Below are 17288 nucleotides of genomic sequence, written 5' to 3'. Positions count from 1 at the left end.
GGGCTTTCGCTGCGCGAGATCGTCGCCGGGATTTTTCGCTCGTTGCAGTTGCAGGCTGAGAAGCGTCGAGCCGCGCGCGCGGAACGCCATTCGCGACGGCGCGGAGGCGACGCGCGCTTGGATCACGCTCGCGAGGGAGGGGAACGCGCGGTGATCAAGACGCGCGATACGACGCCGCGGTCGCGAACGCGCCCTCACGCGCTCGAGGCCCGCGCGCCGGGGCGACGGACGAGACGGTCTTCGGATCCGACGCGGATTGGGATTGGGAGGGGACCGACCGCCGCCGGGGTAATCGCCGAGCGGCGCGCGCGTTAGAACGCCGCGATGACGGACGCGGGGGCGTCCCCGCCCGGAGATAACGCCGTGAAGGGCGGCAGCGCGGCGATGGCGGAGGTGCGTCGTCTCTCGATCCCCGCGCGCCGCGCCCTCCGCGCGCGAATCGCGCCGCGACGCGAGATATATCACAGCACCCCCTGCCGGAAACGTGCGCGGAAAAAAAATAAAATCGTATCCCTAACGACCGCCCCCCTCGTCTCCTCTCCTCCATCCCTCCCGTTCCCATCGCGCAGATATACCTCCCGAACTACCGCATGGGGAAGACGCTCGGGATCGGGAGCTTCGGCAAGGTCAAGGTGGCGGAGCACCTGCTCACCGGGCACAAGGTCGCGGTGAAGATCTTGAACCGAAAGAAAATAAAAGCGATAGACATGGAGGAGAAAGTCAGGCGGGAGATAAAAATTCTGAGGCTGTTCATGCACCCGCACATCATCCGCCTGTACGAAGTTCTGGAGACCCCGCACGACATCTACGTCGTCATGGAGTACGTCAAGTCCGGCGAGCTGTTCGATTACATCGTCGAGAAGGGGCGCCTGGGGGAGAACGAGGCGCGACACTTCTTTCAACAGATCGTCTCGGGGGTGGAGTACTGCCATCGAAACATGGTCGTGCATCGCGACCTGAAACCGGAGAACCTGCTGTTAGATTCGAAATCCAACGTGAAGATCGCGGACTTTGGCTTATCCAACGTCATGCGCGACGGGCACTTTCTGAAGACGTCTTGCGGGTCGCCGAATTACGCCGCACCGGAGGTGATCAGGTGCGTTCTATACACTGGTTCCCATACGACCCCGTCGGCGTGGTGAACGCCGATCCTTAAGGACTTTTCCCGGCGTGTCTCTCCGCCCAGGGTCCATCGCTTTCAATCCTGACACACCTCGATGCCTTTCAACTCCGCTTCTGACGCCTTTCAACTCCACCCCGATATCATCGCTCGTATGGACCCTCGACCCTCAGCGGCAAGCTGTACAGCGGCCCCGAGGTGGACGTGTGGTCCTGCGGCGTCATCCTGTACGCGCTCCTGTGCGGGTCTCTGCCGTTCGACGACGAGTCGATACCGAACCTGTTCAAGAAGATCAAGGGGGGCATTTATAACCTTCCGTCGCATCTCTCGCCGGGGGCGCGAGACTTGATCGCGCGGATGCTCCTCGTGGACCCTCTGAAGCGGATCACGATATCGGAGATTCGGTCGCACCCGTGGTTCGTCGTGCACCTGCCTCGGTACCTCGCGGTGCCGCCGCCGGATACGCTCGCGCAGGCGACGAACGTGGACGCGGAGACGCTCGAGATGGTCGTCAACCTGGGGTTCGAGCGCGAGCACGTCGTCGACGCGTTGCGGCATCAACTCCGGAACAAGGCGACGGTTGCGTACTTTTTGCTCCTCGACAACCGACGGAATCAGTTCGGCGGGTACCTAGGCGCGGAGTTCGAGGCTGGGGAGCTGACCCAGGGCGCGGACCAGCTGTCGCAGATGAACGCGGGGGGCAAGGGCGCCGCGGTGGGGCCGCGGCGGCCGAGTTTACTTCAGGCGCAGCTCATGCAGCAGCGACTCACCGCGGAGCAGCGGTGGATGCTGGGGAGCACGACGACGATGGCGCCGCCCGCGGTGATGGCGGAGATTTTCCGCGTGCTGACCGCGATGGGTGTCGCGTGGAAGAAGCTCGGGCCGTACAACCTGAAGTGCCTGTACAAGATGGACAAGTCGAACGGAGGCGGCGGTGGCGGCGGAGAAGACGCCGAGATGGACACCGGCGAGGCTCCGAAGACGCCCGAGCGCGTCGGGAAGGGAGGCGACGCGGCGGAGGCGGCGACGCGGGTGAAATTCGAGATCCAGGTGTATAAGATGCGGGACGAGCGGTACATGGTCGATTTTCAGAGAATGGACGGGGGGGTGATGACGTGCATGGACGCCGCGGCGCAGTTGATGAAAAATCTGCAGCTCACGTGACGTTCGGTTGTTATGTGCTGTTCGTCTTCCCCGCGCGCGTGGGTCCTTCTCGCGTCGTCGCAGGTTACCCAAGGAGGAGCAAAACAAAATCTCCGACGTGAGATGCCGTTGGTTGTATTTGATGTAATACCTAACTAATAACCAGGTTGATATCATGATACGCGCGTCGCGTCACTTCCCGATGCAAAACTTCGTGAAGATCACGTCGAGGACGTCCTCGGCGACGTCCTCGCCCGTGACCTCCCCCAGCGCCAACGCGGCTTCTCTCAGGTCGATCGTCCAAAAATCCACGGGCAGCCCCTCCGCGATCGTGTCCTTCAACCGGCTCAGCGCGTCCAGCGCGGTCGTCAGCGCCTCCGCTTGCCTCTGATTCGCCACCCACGCCGCGCCCTCCACGTCGACGTCCCCGCCGCCGATCACCTCCGCGAGCGCGCGCTCGAGATCGTCGACGCCGTCGCCTCTCGTCGCGGAGAGCGTCACCGTCGACGCGAACGCGCCGTCCTTCACGCGCGCCGGTAACCGTTCCATGACGTCCGTCATCAATCCTCCCGCTCCTACGATCGTGTCCATCTTGTTCAGCGCGAGCACCGCGGTCCGACCGCCGCTCGCTCTGGAGAAGGACGACGACGACGACGACGACGCGCGCCTCGTCGCCTCCGCGAGCGCGCCGCCGCGAACGCGTTTCAGTCGCGTCATCGCGTTCGCCCACTCGTCCACTCCGTCGTCGTCGCCTTCGCCGCCGCCGCCGACGCCAACCTTCACCTCGCCCGCGTCTTCGTCTTCGTCGTCGTCGTCGTCGCCGTCGCCGTCGCCGATGACGACGCGCTCCCCCGTGATCCCTCGCAAGATGTCGTCGTCGCCGTCCGTCCACCCTTCGCTCGCGTCGACGACGAAGACGACGACGTCCGCGCCCGCCAACGCCGCCCGGCTCCGCTCCACGCCCATCGCCTCCACCTCGTCGATCCCAACCCCGAATCGTATCCCCGCGGTGTCCAGCAGCGTGACCGGGACGCCGCGCACGTTGATCGACGCCTCGACGACGTCTCGCGTCGTCCCCGCGATGGGCGTCACGATGGCGCGTTCGCTTCGCGTCCACGCGTTGAGCAGACTGCTCTTCCCGGCGTTCGGGCGGCCCACGATGGCGACGACGACGCCGGCGTCGAGCAGCGCGCCGCGCCGCGCGGTCGCGAGAACCTCGCGTATCTTCGCCTCCGCGCGTTCCACGCTCGTCGCGACGCCGTCCTCGTCCAGCGGGTCCATCTCGTCGTCGAAGTCGAGCCGCGCTTCGAGTTCGGCGAGGAGGTCGACGCAGACGCGTCGCGCGTCCTTGACGGGGGTCGCGAGGCCGCCTCTCAGCGACGCGAGCGCGGAGGACGCCGCGACAGTAGTCTTCGCGGAGACGAGCGACTGCACCGCCTCCGCCTGCGTCAGGTCGATGCGGCCGTTGAGGAACGCGCGGAGCGTGAACTCGCCCGCGCGCGCGAGGCGCACCGCCGGGATGGCGGCATCTTTCGCGTCTTCTTCGTCGGTCCCGCGGGCCCCGCCGGTCCCGCTCCCGCTCCTGTCGCCGCCGGCGTTCACGAGCAGCGCTAACACCCTCTGCACGCAGACGCTCCCGCCGTGGCAGTGAATCTCCACGACGTCCTCGGTCGTGTAGCTCCGCGGCGCCAGCATGGGAAGCACGAGCGCCTCGTCGACAATCTCTCCCGACGCCGGATCCACGACGTCGCCGTACAGCGCGAGGTGCGAGACGCACTCGCCGCGCCGCAGGGACGCGCGCGAGGACGCGGGGCGGAAGATGCGCGACGTCGCCGCGAGCGCGTTGTCGCCGGAGAGGCGCAGGATGGCGACGCCGCCGGCTTGGGGCACGACCGGCGTGGCGACCGCGGCGATGGTTTCGGAATCGATGGACGCGGACGGCGGCGACGGCGACGACGCCGACGCGGACGCGGACGCGCGCTGGCGGACGCGCGAGGAGGAGGAGGAGGAGGAGGCGCGATGCTGGGGGCGCGGAGCCGCCGCGCGCGGCGCCGGCGTCGCCGCGCTCGACGCGCGCGCCGCCATCTCGAGGAGGAGACCGCGTCGCGGATAGTGATGGCATTGGCACTTTTTGACCGCGAGTGCGACCGCCTCTTCATTCCTCGTCGTTGGCCGTCGTCTCGTCACTGTTCGACCGCCCGGGCGTCGATCGTCGATCGACGCGTTCGTCATGAGGTGCGCGCCCTTCGCGCGCGTCCTCCTCCTCGCCCTCGACGCCGACGCGCGTCGTCCCCCCGCGGCGACGATCGACGCCTCGTCCGTCCCATGACCGATCGATCGCGGCGCGGACGAGATCTTCCGACGCGCCGCTCGCCGCTCACCGCGCCCTCCTCGTCCTCCCGTCCCTCCTCCCGTCCTCGACCCCGCCCCAGGCTGCCTCGCGCGCCCCTCGTCGCGATCGTCCTCCTCCTCCTGCTCGCCGTCTCCGGCGCGTCGCGCGTCCACGCGGACGACTTCGACGAGGATTTCGCGCCGCCGACGCGCACCGCGCGCGCGAACGCGAACGCGAACGCGGCGACCGCGCCGCGATCGCGCGCGTCGGCGGGGGGGTCGAACGACGACGACACCTCCGGCGCGGCGTCCGTGGCCACGACCAAGGGCGCCGGCGGCGCCGGCCGCGGCGTCGAGGACATCACCTTCGTCCTCGAGCACGCGCTCGCGGTGAGACCGGGCGACGTCTCGGACGATGACTTCGCCCCGTGCGGCGTCTTCTCCGCGCGCGCGCACTTCGAGAGATCGTCATCCGCGGCGGCGGCGGACGACGACGTCGCCGTCGCGCGACTGACGCGGCTGCAGCTGACGCGCGATCCCGTCGACGCGTCCTTCGCGGCGGCGTTCGCGAAACTCGTGGAGGACGACCTGCCGTACCGCGTGCGCGTCCCCGCGAACGTGCTGCACCCGCGGAAGGGCGTCGGCGTGATGGCGTCGATTCCCGCGCGGTGCCTCGCCGACGCGCAGCTCCAGGAAAACTTCGCGCTCCACGCGGACGAGCTCGGCAACGTCGTCGGCGTGGACTACGCGACCATGGGCGGCGACTGCGCCCCCAATGGAGAGAGAGAGATCACGCCGCTGGGCGCGAACCCGGTGTTCCGAACGACCGCGGCGGTGCGGCATCACAAGACCGCGCCGAGGTTGGACCCGAGGGCGGGGACGGACGTGCGCGGCCACGGCGGACCGGGTGCGCGAGATCATATCATCAGACGAGAGAGACTCCCTCCCCGTCAGACCACCGCTTCGACCCGCGCGACGTTTCCGATCGTTTCGTTCGCTGGCCGACGTGTTATCGTGTTCCCCCCTTTCCTTTCGCTTCGCCCTTTTGCTTCGCAGGCGCGAAGAAGGAGCGCGACGCGGATGGCAACGTCAAGAAGAAGCCGCCGCCGTCGCCTTTCATGGCGAAGTACTGGATGTACGTGCTCCCCGCGATGTTCTTGCTGAGTAACGTTTTGAACCCGCCGCCGCCGCCGAAGAACAAGGCGAGCTGAAGAAGAGTGCGAGCGAGCGAGCGAGCGAGAGAGAGAGGGCTTATTACGTGTACACGTGTTATAACAACAGAGTCAGTCGTCGACGCGATGGACGGCAAATAGCTAGGCGGCGGCTTCCGCGCCGCCCTCGGCGTTCTTCTCGAGCTTCTCCACCTCCCCGTTCAGCTTCGAGATCTTGTCGCTCAGCCCGCGGTCCGCCTCCGTGCTGAAGTTATCTATCGCGCTGTTCAGCTGCGCGATCTTGTCGTTCAAGTTGCGCCGCGTGCGCTCGAGCGAGTCGTCGTCGTCCTCGTCGTAATCCTCGTACAGAAACTTCCCGACCGAGTCTTTTCCCTTGAGGAACGTCTTGGAGAGCTGCGGGGCGAAGAGGACGCCCGCGACGCCGCAGACGGCGCCGCCGATCAGGAAACCGGTGAGGAACTTTCCGACGCCGCCGCCGTTGCCGCCGCCGTCGGACGCTTTCGCGACGATCGTCAGGCCTCGCCGTCCGGTCGTCGTCGTCGTCGTCGTCGTCGTCCGCGAGGGAGAGAATAATGCGAACGACGCTGACGCTGCGACGGGGCGACGGTCTTCGCTCGCTTTCTTCCCTAACGCCGACGCGCCGCGCGCGCGGACGCGCGCGGACGACGACGCGGCGCGCGCGACGCGCGGGTTCGCGCCCGCGGCGACGACGCGCGCGCGCGGCGCCGTCGGCGACGCGAACGACGTCATCCTCCCTCTCGCGCGTGGGGCCCCGAGCCTCCGCGGCGGCGAGAGTGAGGACGCGTGAAGAATTCTTCGCGCCTCGGAGGTACAGTAGCAGTAGTCGGTTATTTTCATCGGTCGTCGATGCGTAGATCCGACGCGCGACGCGATCAACTCGCGATTTCCCGCTTTCAAAAGCCGCTTTCAACCGTCGTCGACCGCGCGGCCTCGCGTCGTCTTATCTTCGTTGCACTCGCCCGGGCCGGCACGTCACCACTCCCCGCGACGCGTCGTCCGCGAGAGGCCGCGCGTCTGAGCGGAAGAAGCGAACGCGCGGAGGAAGCGCGAGGAGACGCGAAAGGACGCGCGAAGAAAGACGCGCGCGCGCGCTCGGATGGCGTCCGCGGCGCCCGCGTCGCGCGGCGCCGCGCGCGCGTCGACCGCGGCCAGAGACGCGCCGTTCGCCGCCGCCGCGCGGGGCCCGGGCCGGTTCCGAAGAGATGGAAATGGAAGGAATCGTCTCGTCGCCGTTCGCGCGCCGCGAAGATGGACGACGCGCGCGGCCGCGACGAGCGGCGACGCGAACGTCGTGATCAAGCCGAAGAAGGAGCGCGCCAAGGTGGACCCGAACGCGGTGCTCCAGGTCCCGCCGAGCCAAATCCGCAACTTCAGCATCATCGCGCACATCGACCACGGGAAGTCCACGCTCGCGGACACGCTCCTCTCCAAGACGAAGACCGTCGCCGCGCGCGACATGGAGGCGCAGCTCCTCGACTCCATGGACATCGAGCGCGAGCGCGGCATCACCATCAAGCTCAACTCCGCGCGCATGAACTACGTCGCGAACGACGGCGAGACGTACGTGCTCAACCTCATCGACACGCCGGGGCACGTGGACTTCTCCTACGAGGTGTCTCGGTCGCTCGCCGCGTGCGAGGGCGCGCTGCTCGTCGTGGACGCGAGCCAGGGCGTGGAGGCGCAGACGGTCGCGAACGTGTACCTGGCGCTGGAGAACGACCTGGAGATCATCACGGTGTTGAATAAGATCGATCTCCCGGGCGCGGAGCCGGAGCGCGTGAAGGTGCGTTCTATACACTGGTTCCCATACGACCGCGTCGGCGTGGTGAACGCCGATCCTTAAGGACTTCGCCCGGCGCATCTCTCCGCCCACCCCTCGCTTTCAATCCCCGCCCTCGACGCCTTTCAACTCCGACTGACGCCTTTGAACTCCACCCCGACATTCGCTTGTGAAGAGAGAGATCGAGGACGTGCTGGGTCTGGACACGGAGGACGCCGTCGTCGCGAGCGCCAAGGCGAACATCGGGATGGAGGACATCCTGGAGAACATCGTGAAGATGATCCCGCCGCCGCCGGACACCGGAGACGAACCGCTGCGAGCGCTCATCTTCGATTCGTATTTCGACCCGTACCGCGGCGTCGTCGTCATCTTCCGCGTCGTCGACGGCAACCTCGGCGTGGGCGACGCGGTGAAGTTCATGAACACCGGCAAGAGCTACACGATCGACGAGATCGGGATCATGCGGCCGCAGAAGGTGCCGGTGAACCGTCTGAGCGCGGGCGAGGTTGGGTACATGATCGCGAACATCAAGTCAGTCGCGGACGCGCGCGTGGGAGACACGATCACGACGACGAAGGATTCGTCGACGGAGCCTCTCCCGGGGTACTCCGAGGCGACGCCGATGGTGTACTGCGGCCTGTTCCCCACGGACAGCGACCAGTACGAGGACCTGAGAGTCGCGCTCGGGAAGCTGCAGATCAACGACGCGGCGCTGCGCTACGAGCCGGAGCAGTCGAGCGCCATGGGCTTCGGGTTTCGATGCGGGTTCCTCGGCTTGCTGCACATGGAGATCGTACAAGAGCGTCTGGAGCGCGAGTACGACCTCGGGCTCATCACGACCGCGCCGTCGGTCGTGTACAAGGTGTACACGTCCGACGGCGCGTGCGTGGACATCGCAAACCCGGCGGATTTGCCGGACGCGAGCGTCCGCGATCGCATCGAGGAGCCGTTCGTCAAGCTCGAGATGTTCGCGCCGTCGGATTACGTCGGATCGCTGATGGAGCTCGCGCAGGTGCATTCACCTTACACTGGTCCCCATACGACCCCGTCGGCGTGGTGAACGCCGTTCCTTAAGGACTTTTCCCGGCGCATCTCTCCGCCCACCCCACGGTTTCAACGCCCGCCCGCGACGCCTTTCAACTCCGCTTCTGACGCCTTTGAACTCCACCCCGACGTCGCTTCGTATGATGGAACGACCCGCAGCAACGCCGCGGGGAGTTCATCGACATGACGTACCTGAGCGAGTCGCGGACGTGTCTGAAGTACGACATCCCGCTCGGGGAGGTGGTGACGGACTTCTTCGACGAGCTCAAGTCGCGGAGTAAAGGGTACGCGTCGATGGAGTACTCGTTCAACGAGTACAGAAAGAGCGACTTGGTGCGGTTAGACGTGTTGATCAATTACGAGCCCGCGGATCCGCTCGCGTGCATCTGCCACAGGGACAAGTCGTACGTCATGGGGAGAGGGCTGGTGGATAAGCTCAAGGAGCTCATCCCGCGGCAGATGTTTCGGATTCCGATCCAGGCGTCCATCGGGACGAAGGTGATCGCGTCCACGTCCATCAGCGCGATGCGTAAGGACGTGCTCGCGAAGTGTTACGGCGGCGACATCTCGCGCAAGAAGAAACTTCTGAAGAAGCAAGCCGCGGGGAAGAAGCGCATGAAGCAGTTCGGGAAGGTGGAGGTGCCGCAGGAGGCGTTCATGGCGGTGTTGAAGGTGGACCAGAACGCGGGGTCGGGGGGGTGAGACGGCCGGACGCGCGTAGCGAATTGATTTTTTTGGACCGAACGAAATTCATCATCTCTCCGTTCGCGCGCTCTCGCGCCCCGAGACGTCATCTCGTTCGTCGTCGTCATCGCTAGACTACTGTAGTGTCTACCGCGGCGCGGTCAGTCCGCGACGCCCTTCTCGCACAGCGCCCTGAGCGTCGCCAGGGACCCGCCGCTCTCGATGTACTCCTCGGAGACGTCGAGCCAGTCCCCGCTCCCCCCGCCCCCACCGCGCGCCCCCTCCTCCCCCTCCTCCTCCTCCTCCTCCTCCTCCTCCTCCTCGTCGTCCCCGGCGCCGAGGTAGGCGTCCGTCGCGGCGTCGATGACGCGTTTCATCGCGTCGAAGAACGCGGGGCACGCCGCGACGTGCCCCGCGACGCCGTCGAACACGCTCTCCCGCCCGCCGAGGTCCCCGGGCATCGCGTCCGCGTGCCCGAGCGCGAGGAGCACCGCGGCGGACGCGCGCGGCATCCTCGCGACTTCAACACCGCCGCCGCCGCACACGACCGCCTTCGCCGCGAACGTCTCCGCGAACGCGGTCGTCTCCTCCTCGATCCACGCCACGATCACCTCGCGCGTCGCGTCGGACATGTGATCCGCCGCCGCGACGACCGCGCGGTCGCGCGGCGCGACGCGCAGCGCGGCGAAGAAGCTTTCGCACGCCTCCGCCGCCCATCCGACGCCGGCGCCCTGCGTGGGTGAACCGATCGGTCAGTCGAACGTCTTACCGGTCAAACGTTGAAAGGGAAGCGCGGGTGAAGAGTGACGACGGGAAAAGTCCTTAAGGAACGGCGTGCACCACGCGAACGGGGTCGTATGGGAACCAGTCTCACCTTCACCGCCGCGACGTCCGCGCGCGTCGCCTCCCCGACGCGCCGCAGCGCCGCGCGCAGCGCGTCGTCGCCGCGGTCGACGCCTCGCAGCGCGGTCGCGGACGCGACGCGCTCGGGCTCGCAAACGCGCGCGTCGCCGACCGCGTGGAGGAGCGCGTCGAGGACGGGCGCCTCGGCGTCGTCGAGGACGCGGCGCAAGACGCGCAACGGCGCGGGCTCGACGAGCCTGTCGTCGTCGTCGGCGGCGCCGCCTCTGCGGAAGAAGCGGCGCATCCGCCGCCGCTCTCTCGGCCCGAGGAACCGCTCGTCCTGCGCCTTCAGCGCCGCGGCTAAGACCTCGCCCACGTCCGCTTTGGACGCGCCGTCGAGCTTCGCCTGCATCGCTCGCGTGAGCGGATCGGGGGTGAGGTCGTCGCTCTCGCCGCGTTCCTCCATCTTCGTGCGACGCATCAGCTCCATCTTTAAAGCGCGGATGACGGGGTGATCGTCGTCGCGCGGTGTCGTGCTCCATCCCTTCCTCTCGTACGCGGCGGTGAGGTCCTCGTCGTCCTCTTCTTCTCCGGGTCCGGGTCCTTCCGCGGCGTCGTCGTCGTCGTCTTCCTCCGTGTCCGTGTCCGAGTCCTCCCAGTCGCCCTCACCCGCGGGCCACGGCTTCGCCGCCTTCTTCCCTCGCGCGATCCGCTCCTCCCGCCTCCGCCTTCGCGCGTCCTCCACCCTCGCGCGGATCGGCGCGGTCGCGTCCTCCCACGCCGCGCGCAGCGACGTCTCGAGCTTCAGCCCGCGAAGCCGGAGGTCGTGCGCGCGGAGATAAGCTCGCTCCGCCGTCGCCGTCGCGAGCTCGTCCGCGAGCTCTAACGCCATCCTCGCGTCCGCGTCGCGCGCGCCCTCGATGATCGGCGCGACAACATCGCCGCCGCCGTTTGGGTCGTACTTGTGAGTAGTATCGTCATGGGCGGTGGACGTTTTTTTTGACTCGGCGCGCGCGGCGTCCGCCTCGGCGAGCGCGCTCTCGACCGCGACCCTCGGCGCGTCGATCTCTTTCCTCAGCTCGATCACCTTCCCTCGCAGCTTCGTGATCTCCGCGCTCACTCGGATGAACGCCGCGTAGTGCGCGAAGACGTTCCGCTTGAGCTCCGTGTCCGCCCTCGCGCGCATCGCCCCGAGCTGCGACGCGAGCGCGCGGATGCGCTTCTCGTTCGCGTCGCCGTAGTGCGTCGCCGCGAAGGCGTCGACGTCGAAGTCGCCGGGCTCGTACCTGGTGAACGGCTCGAGCGAGTCCGCGAGCTCCGCGTGCATGGGGCCGCCGCCGTGCGCGCCGCTGCCGCCGGAGGAGCCCTTGGAGTGACGCTGCGGGCGGTGGCGCGAGGAGGGAGGGGACGGGGGCGTCGGGGACCGCGGACGGGACGGACGGACGGGGACGGGGCGCGTCGTTTGAACGAAGGATCTGGACGGAGCTCTGTCTGGACTCGCGCGGGCGCGCGCCTGGTGCGAGCTCCCGCCGCTGCTCTTCGTCTTGAACCGCGTGATCGCCTTCAACATCGTCGCCATGGCGACGACGACGCGTCGGGGGGACCGGCGCGCGCCCCCGCGGTGTGACGGCGCCGCGCTGAGCGAGGGTCGACGCGACTGCTATCGGGGTGAGTTCTCGCTTCTCGACGAGTCTGGTAATCTGGTATCGGCCGGGCCGTCGACCTGACAGCGCAGCGCCGTATAATATTTCTATCGTCGCCGCGAGGACACTCCGCGCCGCGAGAGAGCGAGCGACGCGCGGACGCCGCGCGCGCGATGGCGAGAACGACCGTCGAAGAGCGCGTCGCCGCGGGTGAGACGCGACGCGGCGGCGGCGGGCGATGACGTCGCGCGCGGAAACCGCGCGTCGTCGTCCGGCGACGGACCGACGCTGCTGACGGTGAAGACGAACGGAGATCTGGGGACGGGCGGGGGCTCCCTCCCTCCCGCGCGCGTCCGTCCGTCCGCGCGCGAGCGACGTCCTCGCGCGCCGCGGACGAACGCGGACGCGTTTTCGCGACCGCGCGGGACGGACGGACGTCGCGCGCGCTCGAGCGCGGAGGACGAGACGCGCGTCGACGAAGAGGCGCGTCCGACGGTCGTGTCCGAGACGCGGCGACGCGTCCATCATCGGACGGCGTGATTGATGCACGGAGCACCGCGCTTTGGCCCTCGGACGCGACGATAAACGCGACGAAACGCCTTGAAAACAGTCAGGCTCGGTCCTCGCGTTTCGCGTTTCCATCCGACGCCGCGGCGCGACGGCGAATCACCCGCCGCGCGCGCGGAGAGCGCGTTGGCCCGCTGCCAAAGGCCACGCCGCCGCCGCCGCCGCCGCCGCGAGAAGAATACGTCGCGCGAATGGGCAATCCTTCCGGAAAGAACGGCGCCGGCGCCGGCGGCGTCGCGCGCGCCGCGCGGCGCACGCGCGCTCACGCCCGCTGAGAGCGACGGGAGCGGAAGCGTTAGGGGAAACGCGAGGGGGGTGGCCTGTCGCGGGGGCGAACGGAGCGTTCGTCGGAGCGATCCTTGTCGTTTTCGAGGCAGTTTTAGTGCGAGTTGGGGTGTTGCCGGCTAAAGATGAAGTTCGGAAAGTTTCCCATCCTAATAATTTAACCAATCAAAACGCGTGCACGGTTCTCCAATTCTGACAATTTTTAGACTAATTGCTCGTGCGAAAATTGTCAGATTCCAGGCTGGCGCGGCCCGGGCAATTTTGGCGCCACCTGCAGGAATTTTGGCGCCTCCTGACCAATCGCAGCGCGGCATTTTCGACCCGTTACTCTCTTTTCTTGTGTTGTCTTTTTACGCACATATTTTGTATGCAACGTAGTCACGATAATGTACACCACGCGATAACACAAAACCGCGCGGAATTAAAAAAAAGTTCCTTCTTGGAGATTGTTTGACCTCGCGAAGCGACGCGGCGATCACTCCGCCGCGCGTCCTCGCGCGCGCTCGAACGCTCGAACGCCCGATCGTTTTCGATCCGCTCGACCTTCTTCGCATCGACGCCGTCGAAAAATCCGCGATTTCGTCCACGGACGCCTCCCGCACGCCTTAAAACGCGCGCGCTCCATTCAAACCACCGGACGCCGCCGGATCTCGCGCGAACGCACGCGACGCGACCGTCACTCCAGAACGAACGCGCGCGACGATGTCCTTCTCCGACCTCTCCGACACGAGCAGCGACGCCGGGTCCGAACCCCGGCAGCAGCGCTGGAAGCACAACTTCTCCGCGGGGCCGTCGTGCGTGGACGCGGGCGTCCTCGCGAAGCTCGCCGCCGAGCTCGCCGACTTCGAGGGCGCGGGCATGGGCCTCATCGAGCACTCGCACCGCGACGTAGGCGGGCCCGTGCAGAGCTGCATGACGAACGCGTGCGCGCTCCTCAGAGAGGTGCTGGACATACCGGATACTCACGAAGTCTTGCTCATGCACGGCGGCGGCCACGCGATGTTCGCGGCGATCCCGCTGAACCTCGCCGGCCCGGAGACGCCGGGCGCGACGACGAAGAACAAGGCGCAGTTCGTCGGCGACGGGTTCTGGAGCAAACGCGCTGCGGGCGAGGCGTCCAAGTACTGCGCGTGCGAGCACGTCGCGGCGACGTCGCCGCTGGGAGACGCGCGGTACCCGGACCCTTCCGCGTGGGAGATCGACCCGGACGCGAAGTTCGTGCACATGACCGCGAACGAGACGATCAACGGCTTGGAGTTCCACGAAGACCCAACGATCGCCGTCTCAAATTCCGATTCCGATGTAACCGCGGCCGCGCCGCCGCCGCTCGTCGCGGACTTCACGTCCACGCTGCTGTCGCGCCCCGTCGATTTCAGCAAGTACGGCGTCGTGTACGCGAGCACGGGGAAGAACCTCGGCCCGAGCGGGCTCGTCGTCGTGATCGTGCGCAAGGATCTGATCGCGAAGGACTCCCCGATTAACAGGGAGCTGCCCATCACGCCGGGGATCATGTCGTTTAAGGCAGCCGCGGCGACGACGCCGATTCCGAACATCTGGAACACGCCCAACGTCTTCGGCGTTAGAGCGCTTCAGCTCGTGCTCGAGGATACGAAGGCGAAGGGCGGTGTCGTCGCGATGCGCGAGCGCGCGCGGCGACGCGCCGGCGCGGTGTACGACGTCGTCGACGCGAGCGACGGCTTTTACGTCAACCGCGTGGAGCCCAAGTTTCGAAGCCTCATGACCATCCCGATCACGATCGCGGACAAAGCGTTGGAGGAAAAGTTCGTACGAGAATCCTCCGAGGCGGGCTTCTACAACCTCGTCGGGCACCCGCTGTTCGGGGGACTGCGGGTGACGATGTACAACCAGCTCCCGGACGACGCCGTGGACGCGCTCGTGGAGTTTATGACGGACTTTTACCGCGAAAACGCGCCGGGGGGGAAACGCGCCGCCGCCGCCGCGGCGGGGTCGGTCGCGGTCGCGGGCGGGAAGTCTTCATCGGTCTCCGTGGACGCGTACGGTCACTCCCCGCCGTCCGTGCTCGGGATGCGCGACCTGATGATTTAAGAGAGGGCCCCGAGCGTCCCTCGGACGCCCGCCTCTCGTACGAGAGAGGACGCGCGTTTATTTTTTGGCGCCAGGGGCCGCGGGCGGGGCCCCGAAAATATATTTCACCGGCGGTCGAGATCGCCGCCGGGTGTACAGTGTACGATACACGCACATTGTTTTGAAGCTTGCCTGCATTGCATTGAGTGACGAGGACACGAGAGAGAACCGCGCGCGCGACGATTTGTTCGAGAAGATTTGTTTCGAGCCCAAAATATGGCTCGACCTATTGTAAGACGAGAAGACGACGACGACACGACGACGACGACGACGGGGGCGGAGGCGAGCGTTTAGGCATCGCCGTTTTTTACATCACGCCTCGACCGACGTCTGCGTACAAAACACTCTCTCTCCCTCGCGTCGCGCCGCGACCCCGCCGCCTCGCGCCAAAAAAACAACCCTTCTCTCACTCATGCGAGAACCGGCACGCGTCGCCCCGCGTGCACTCGCCCTTCTGGAACGCGTAGCACGTCCCGGACGCCTTGAAACCGCCGCCGGAGACCGCGTTCGGATCGTGAGAAAATCTGCACGCGTCGCCGCGGGAGCACTCGCCCTTCTGGAAGGCGTAGCACGGCGCGGACGATCTCTGCGGCGTTTGCGCGTTCGGATCGTGCGAGAACCTGCAAGAGTCGCCTCTGGTGCACTCGCCCTTCTGGAAGGCGTAGCAGGGCGCGCCGCCGCCGCCGCCGCCGCCCCACGACCCGCCGCCGCCGCCGCCGCCGCCGGCGTCGCCGTGCGAGAACCTGCAGGAGTCGCCTCGCGTGCACTCGCCCTTCTGGAACGCGTAGCACACCGGCCCGGCGGACGGGCCCTCGCCGAACCGCGCCTTCTTCGCGTTCTTGCACTCCGTGCACCGCGTCGGCTGGTTCTCCCAGCCTTTGCTCTGGTAAAACTCTTGCTCGCCCGCGCTGAAGGCGAACTCCGCGTTGCAGTCGCGGCAGTTGAGCGTGATGTCCTCGTACTCCTTCGCGAGCGGGTTCCCCGCGTCCGCGGCGGACTTTGTGTGGACCTTGAATCCGTCGTCGTCGTCGTCGTCGGAGCCGCCGCCGGCCTCGGGTTCGGGGGAGGGGGCCTGCGGCGAAGAGAGACGGGGAGAGGGAGGGGGAGGAGGAAAAAGGATCGGATCGTCAGAACGCCGCGTCGCTCGACTCGAATCGACGAATCGCGACGGACGACGGGGGGATCGGGGCGGGGCGACGCGCGCGCGTTCCGTCGCGATGACGCGCCGGCGCCGACGGCGACGCGTCGCGACGATGCGCGACGACCCGTGAGGATCGAAACCGGCGATCGAGCGCGCGACGTTCGCGCGCGGGGACGCGCGGTCCCCGCGCGCGACGCGACAAAGGCGGCTGGCTGGCGGCGGCTGCCAGTGTGGCGATCCTCGATTACATGGATTCATCGATTCCGAGACGCGCGGTCGGCGACGAGAACGTCGCGAGCGCGCGGCGAATCTCGACGCGGACCGCGCGGCGCGCCGAGATTCGTGGTCGAGGGAGGGCGTCGGTCGCACCTTCTCCTTCTTCTCCTTCTTCTCCTTCTTCGCCTTCTTCGCGGACTTCTTCTCGTCGTCGGCGTCGTCCGCCTTCTCGGGCGATTCCTCCGGCTCCTTGCGCTTCTCTTTCTTCTCCTTCTTCTCCTTCTTCTCCTTCTTTTCCTTGGCCATGATGGACGGCGAGTGGGTGAACGACGACGGGGCGAGTCGCGAGAGACTTGGAGTCGCGAGCGTTCGCGGCCGCGCGGGGTGGTGTGCGGACGGATCCGACGCGCGTGCGGTGACGGAGTCGACGAGAGAAGAACGCCGCGGCGGCGCTGATTTTTTCTCGCGGTTAATAATCGACTCGGAAACGTCGAGTTAATTTCCTCGGTGGACCGCGCAAAATGAAACGCGGTGCGCGTTTATTAAAACGGTCGAGACGCGTTTTCATCACACTCCCACCAGCCGCGACGGACCGGACCCGTCTCGTCACCATCCGCCGATGCCGCCGCCGCCCTTCCCGCCGCGTTTTCTCCACCCCGCGCGCCCCAACCCCCGCGACACCGTGCGCAGATCCGCGAGGTGCCGCATCGTCGGTCGCCCGTGCGGACAGTTCCACGGCGCATCCAACGACGCGAGGTTATCCAACGCGCGACGCATCTTTCGCCGATCCAACGCCGCGCCGATCATGACGCTGGAGCGACACGCGCGCATGGCGAGCATCGCGCGCACGCGCGACGGGCGCACCACACTCCCCGAAACGGACAGACCCCCCGCGGGTCCCGAAGGTCCGCCCGACGTCCCAATAGGTTTTGTCGTCCCCGACGTCGACGGGGCGGCATTTGCCACGGTGAGCTGCGATCGCGCCGGCAACGCGTACTCGCCGTCGTCGAGCATGCCGATGAGCTCGTGCACGTCGCTCGGGCCGAACGTCGTCCCTTTGCTGAACGGCACGTGCTTCAGCGCGAGACAGCAGCCGCCGCCCGCGTCGCCCTTCGCCGCCGCCTCCGTCCTGCGCTCCTCGAGCTCGCAAAACCCGAACCCGTTGGCGAGGAACACGTCGACGTTGCTCCGC

The 17288-nt window shown here is 67.1% G+C and overlaps 8 protein-coding genes across 8 annotated transcripts; 4 read left to right on the top strand and 4 right to left on the bottom strand.

Annotated features, from left to right (window-relative positions):
- The first annotated feature begins 99 nt into the window (after window positions 1–99).
- Window positions 100–2439, top strand: SNF1-like (serine/threonine protein kinase). Its single transcript, XM_003062153.1, has 3 exons — window positions 100–393; window positions 570–1096; window positions 1294–2439. The coding sequence occupies exons 1-3, from the start codon at window positions 325–327 to the stop codon at window positions 2282–2284; spliced, it is 1587 nt and encodes a 528-aa protein (XP_003062199.1). The 5' UTR covers window positions 100–324; the 3' UTR covers window positions 2285–2439.
- Window positions 2440–2455: 16 nt separating this feature from the next.
- Window positions 2456–4348, bottom strand: MICPUCDRAFT_21154 (uncharacterized protein; the record flags this gene model as incomplete). The annotated part of the gene is made up of 2 exons (XM_003061949.1): window positions 2456–2785; window positions 3041–4348. 2 exons carry the CDS (start codon window positions 4346–4348, stop codon window positions 2456–2458), a joined length of 1638 nt encoding a protein of 545 aa, XP_003061995.1.
- Window positions 4349–4473: 125 nt separating this feature from the next.
- Window positions 4474–5890, top strand: MICPUCDRAFT_70181 (uncharacterized protein). Its single transcript, XM_003062152.1, has 3 exons — window positions 4474–4498; window positions 4696–5501; window positions 5651–5890. The coding sequence occupies exons 1-3, from the start codon at window positions 4494–4496 to the stop codon at window positions 5803–5805; spliced, it is 966 nt and encodes a 321-aa protein (XP_003062198.1). The 5' UTR covers window positions 4474–4493; the 3' UTR covers window positions 5806–5890.
- Window positions 5891–5907: 17 nt separating this feature from the next.
- Window positions 5908–6547, bottom strand: MICPUCDRAFT_51779 (uncharacterized protein; the record flags this gene model as incomplete). Its single annotated transcript, XM_003061948.1, has 1 exon — window positions 5908–6547. Exon 1 carries the CDS (start codon window positions 6514–6516, stop codon window positions 5908–5910), a length of 609 nt encoding a protein of 202 aa, XP_003061994.1. The 5' UTR covers window positions 6517–6547.
- A 336-nt stretch (window positions 6548–6883) lies between these two features.
- LEPA (protein-synthesizing GTPase) lies at window positions 6884–9313 on the top strand (the record flags this gene model as incomplete). Its single annotated transcript, XM_003062151.1, has 3 exons — window positions 6884–7612; window positions 7743–8579; window positions 8771–9313. 3 exons carry the CDS (start codon window positions 6884–6886, stop codon window positions 9311–9313), a joined length of 2109 nt encoding a protein of 702 aa, XP_003062197.1.
- A 53-nt stretch (window positions 9314–9366) lies between these two features.
- On the bottom strand, window positions 9367–11717 carry MICPUCDRAFT_48434 (uncharacterized protein; the record flags this gene model as incomplete). The annotated part of the gene is made up of 2 exons (XM_003061947.1): window positions 9367–10026; window positions 10170–11717. 2 exons carry the CDS (start codon window positions 11715–11717, stop codon window positions 9457–9459), a joined length of 2118 nt encoding a protein of 705 aa, XP_003061993.1. The 3' UTR covers window positions 9367–9456.
- Window positions 11718–13131: 1414 nt separating this feature from the next.
- Window positions 13132–15077, top strand: MICPUCDRAFT_35651 (uncharacterized protein). The gene has a single exon (XM_003062150.1). The coding sequence runs from the start codon at window positions 13336–13338 to the stop codon at window positions 14698–14700; it is 1365 nt and encodes a 454-aa protein (XP_003062196.1). The 5' UTR covers window positions 13132–13335; the 3' UTR covers window positions 14701–15077.
- Window positions 15078–15145: 68 nt separating this feature from the next.
- Window positions 15146–16402, bottom strand: MICPUCDRAFT_51775 (uncharacterized protein; the record flags this gene model as incomplete). The annotated part of the gene is made up of 1 exon (XM_003061946.1): window positions 15146–16402. One exon carries the CDS (start codon window positions 16400–16402, stop codon window positions 15146–15148), a length of 1257 nt encoding a protein of 418 aa, XP_003061992.1.
- Between the last annotated feature and the right edge of the window lie 886 nt (window positions 16403–17288).

Source organism: Micromonas pusilla, assembly GCF_000151265.4.
Source record: "Micromonas pusilla CCMP1545 genomic scaffold MICPUCscaffold_11, whole genome shotgun sequence".
Classification (NCBI taxonomy): domain Eukaryota; kingdom Viridiplantae; phylum Chlorophyta; class Mamiellophyceae; order Mamiellales; family Mamiellaceae; genus Micromonas; species Micromonas pusilla.
The sequence above is the reverse complement of the archived record's forward strand: the minus strand, read 5'-3'. Positions and strand labels throughout refer to the sequence as shown.

Excerpts from the sequence above, each read along its gene's own strand:
- MICPUCDRAFT_70181 (XM_003062152.1), top strand. Across the intron at positions 5,502-5,650 it reads GCGCGGCCACGGCGGACCGG|GCGCGAAGAAGGAGCGCGAC; the intron begins GTGCGCGAGATC and ends TTTGCTTCGCAG.
- MICPUCDRAFT_35651 (XM_003062150.1), top strand. The coding sequence starts at position 13,336 with ATGTCCTTCTCCGACCTCTCCGACACGAGCAGCGACGCCGGGTCCGAA.
- SNF1-like (XM_003062153.1), top strand. The coding sequence starts at position 325 with ATGACGGACGCGGGGGCGTCCCCGCCCGGAGATAACGCCGTGAAGGGC. Across the intron at positions 394-569 it reads GCAGCGCGGCGATGGCGGAG|ATATACCTCCCGAACTACCG; the intron begins GTGCGTCGTCTC and ends CCCATCGCGCAG. Across the intron at positions 1,097-1,293 it reads GCCGCACCGGAGGTGATCAG|CGGCAAGCTGTACAGCGGCC; the intron begins GTGCGTTCTATA and ends CTCGACCCTCAG.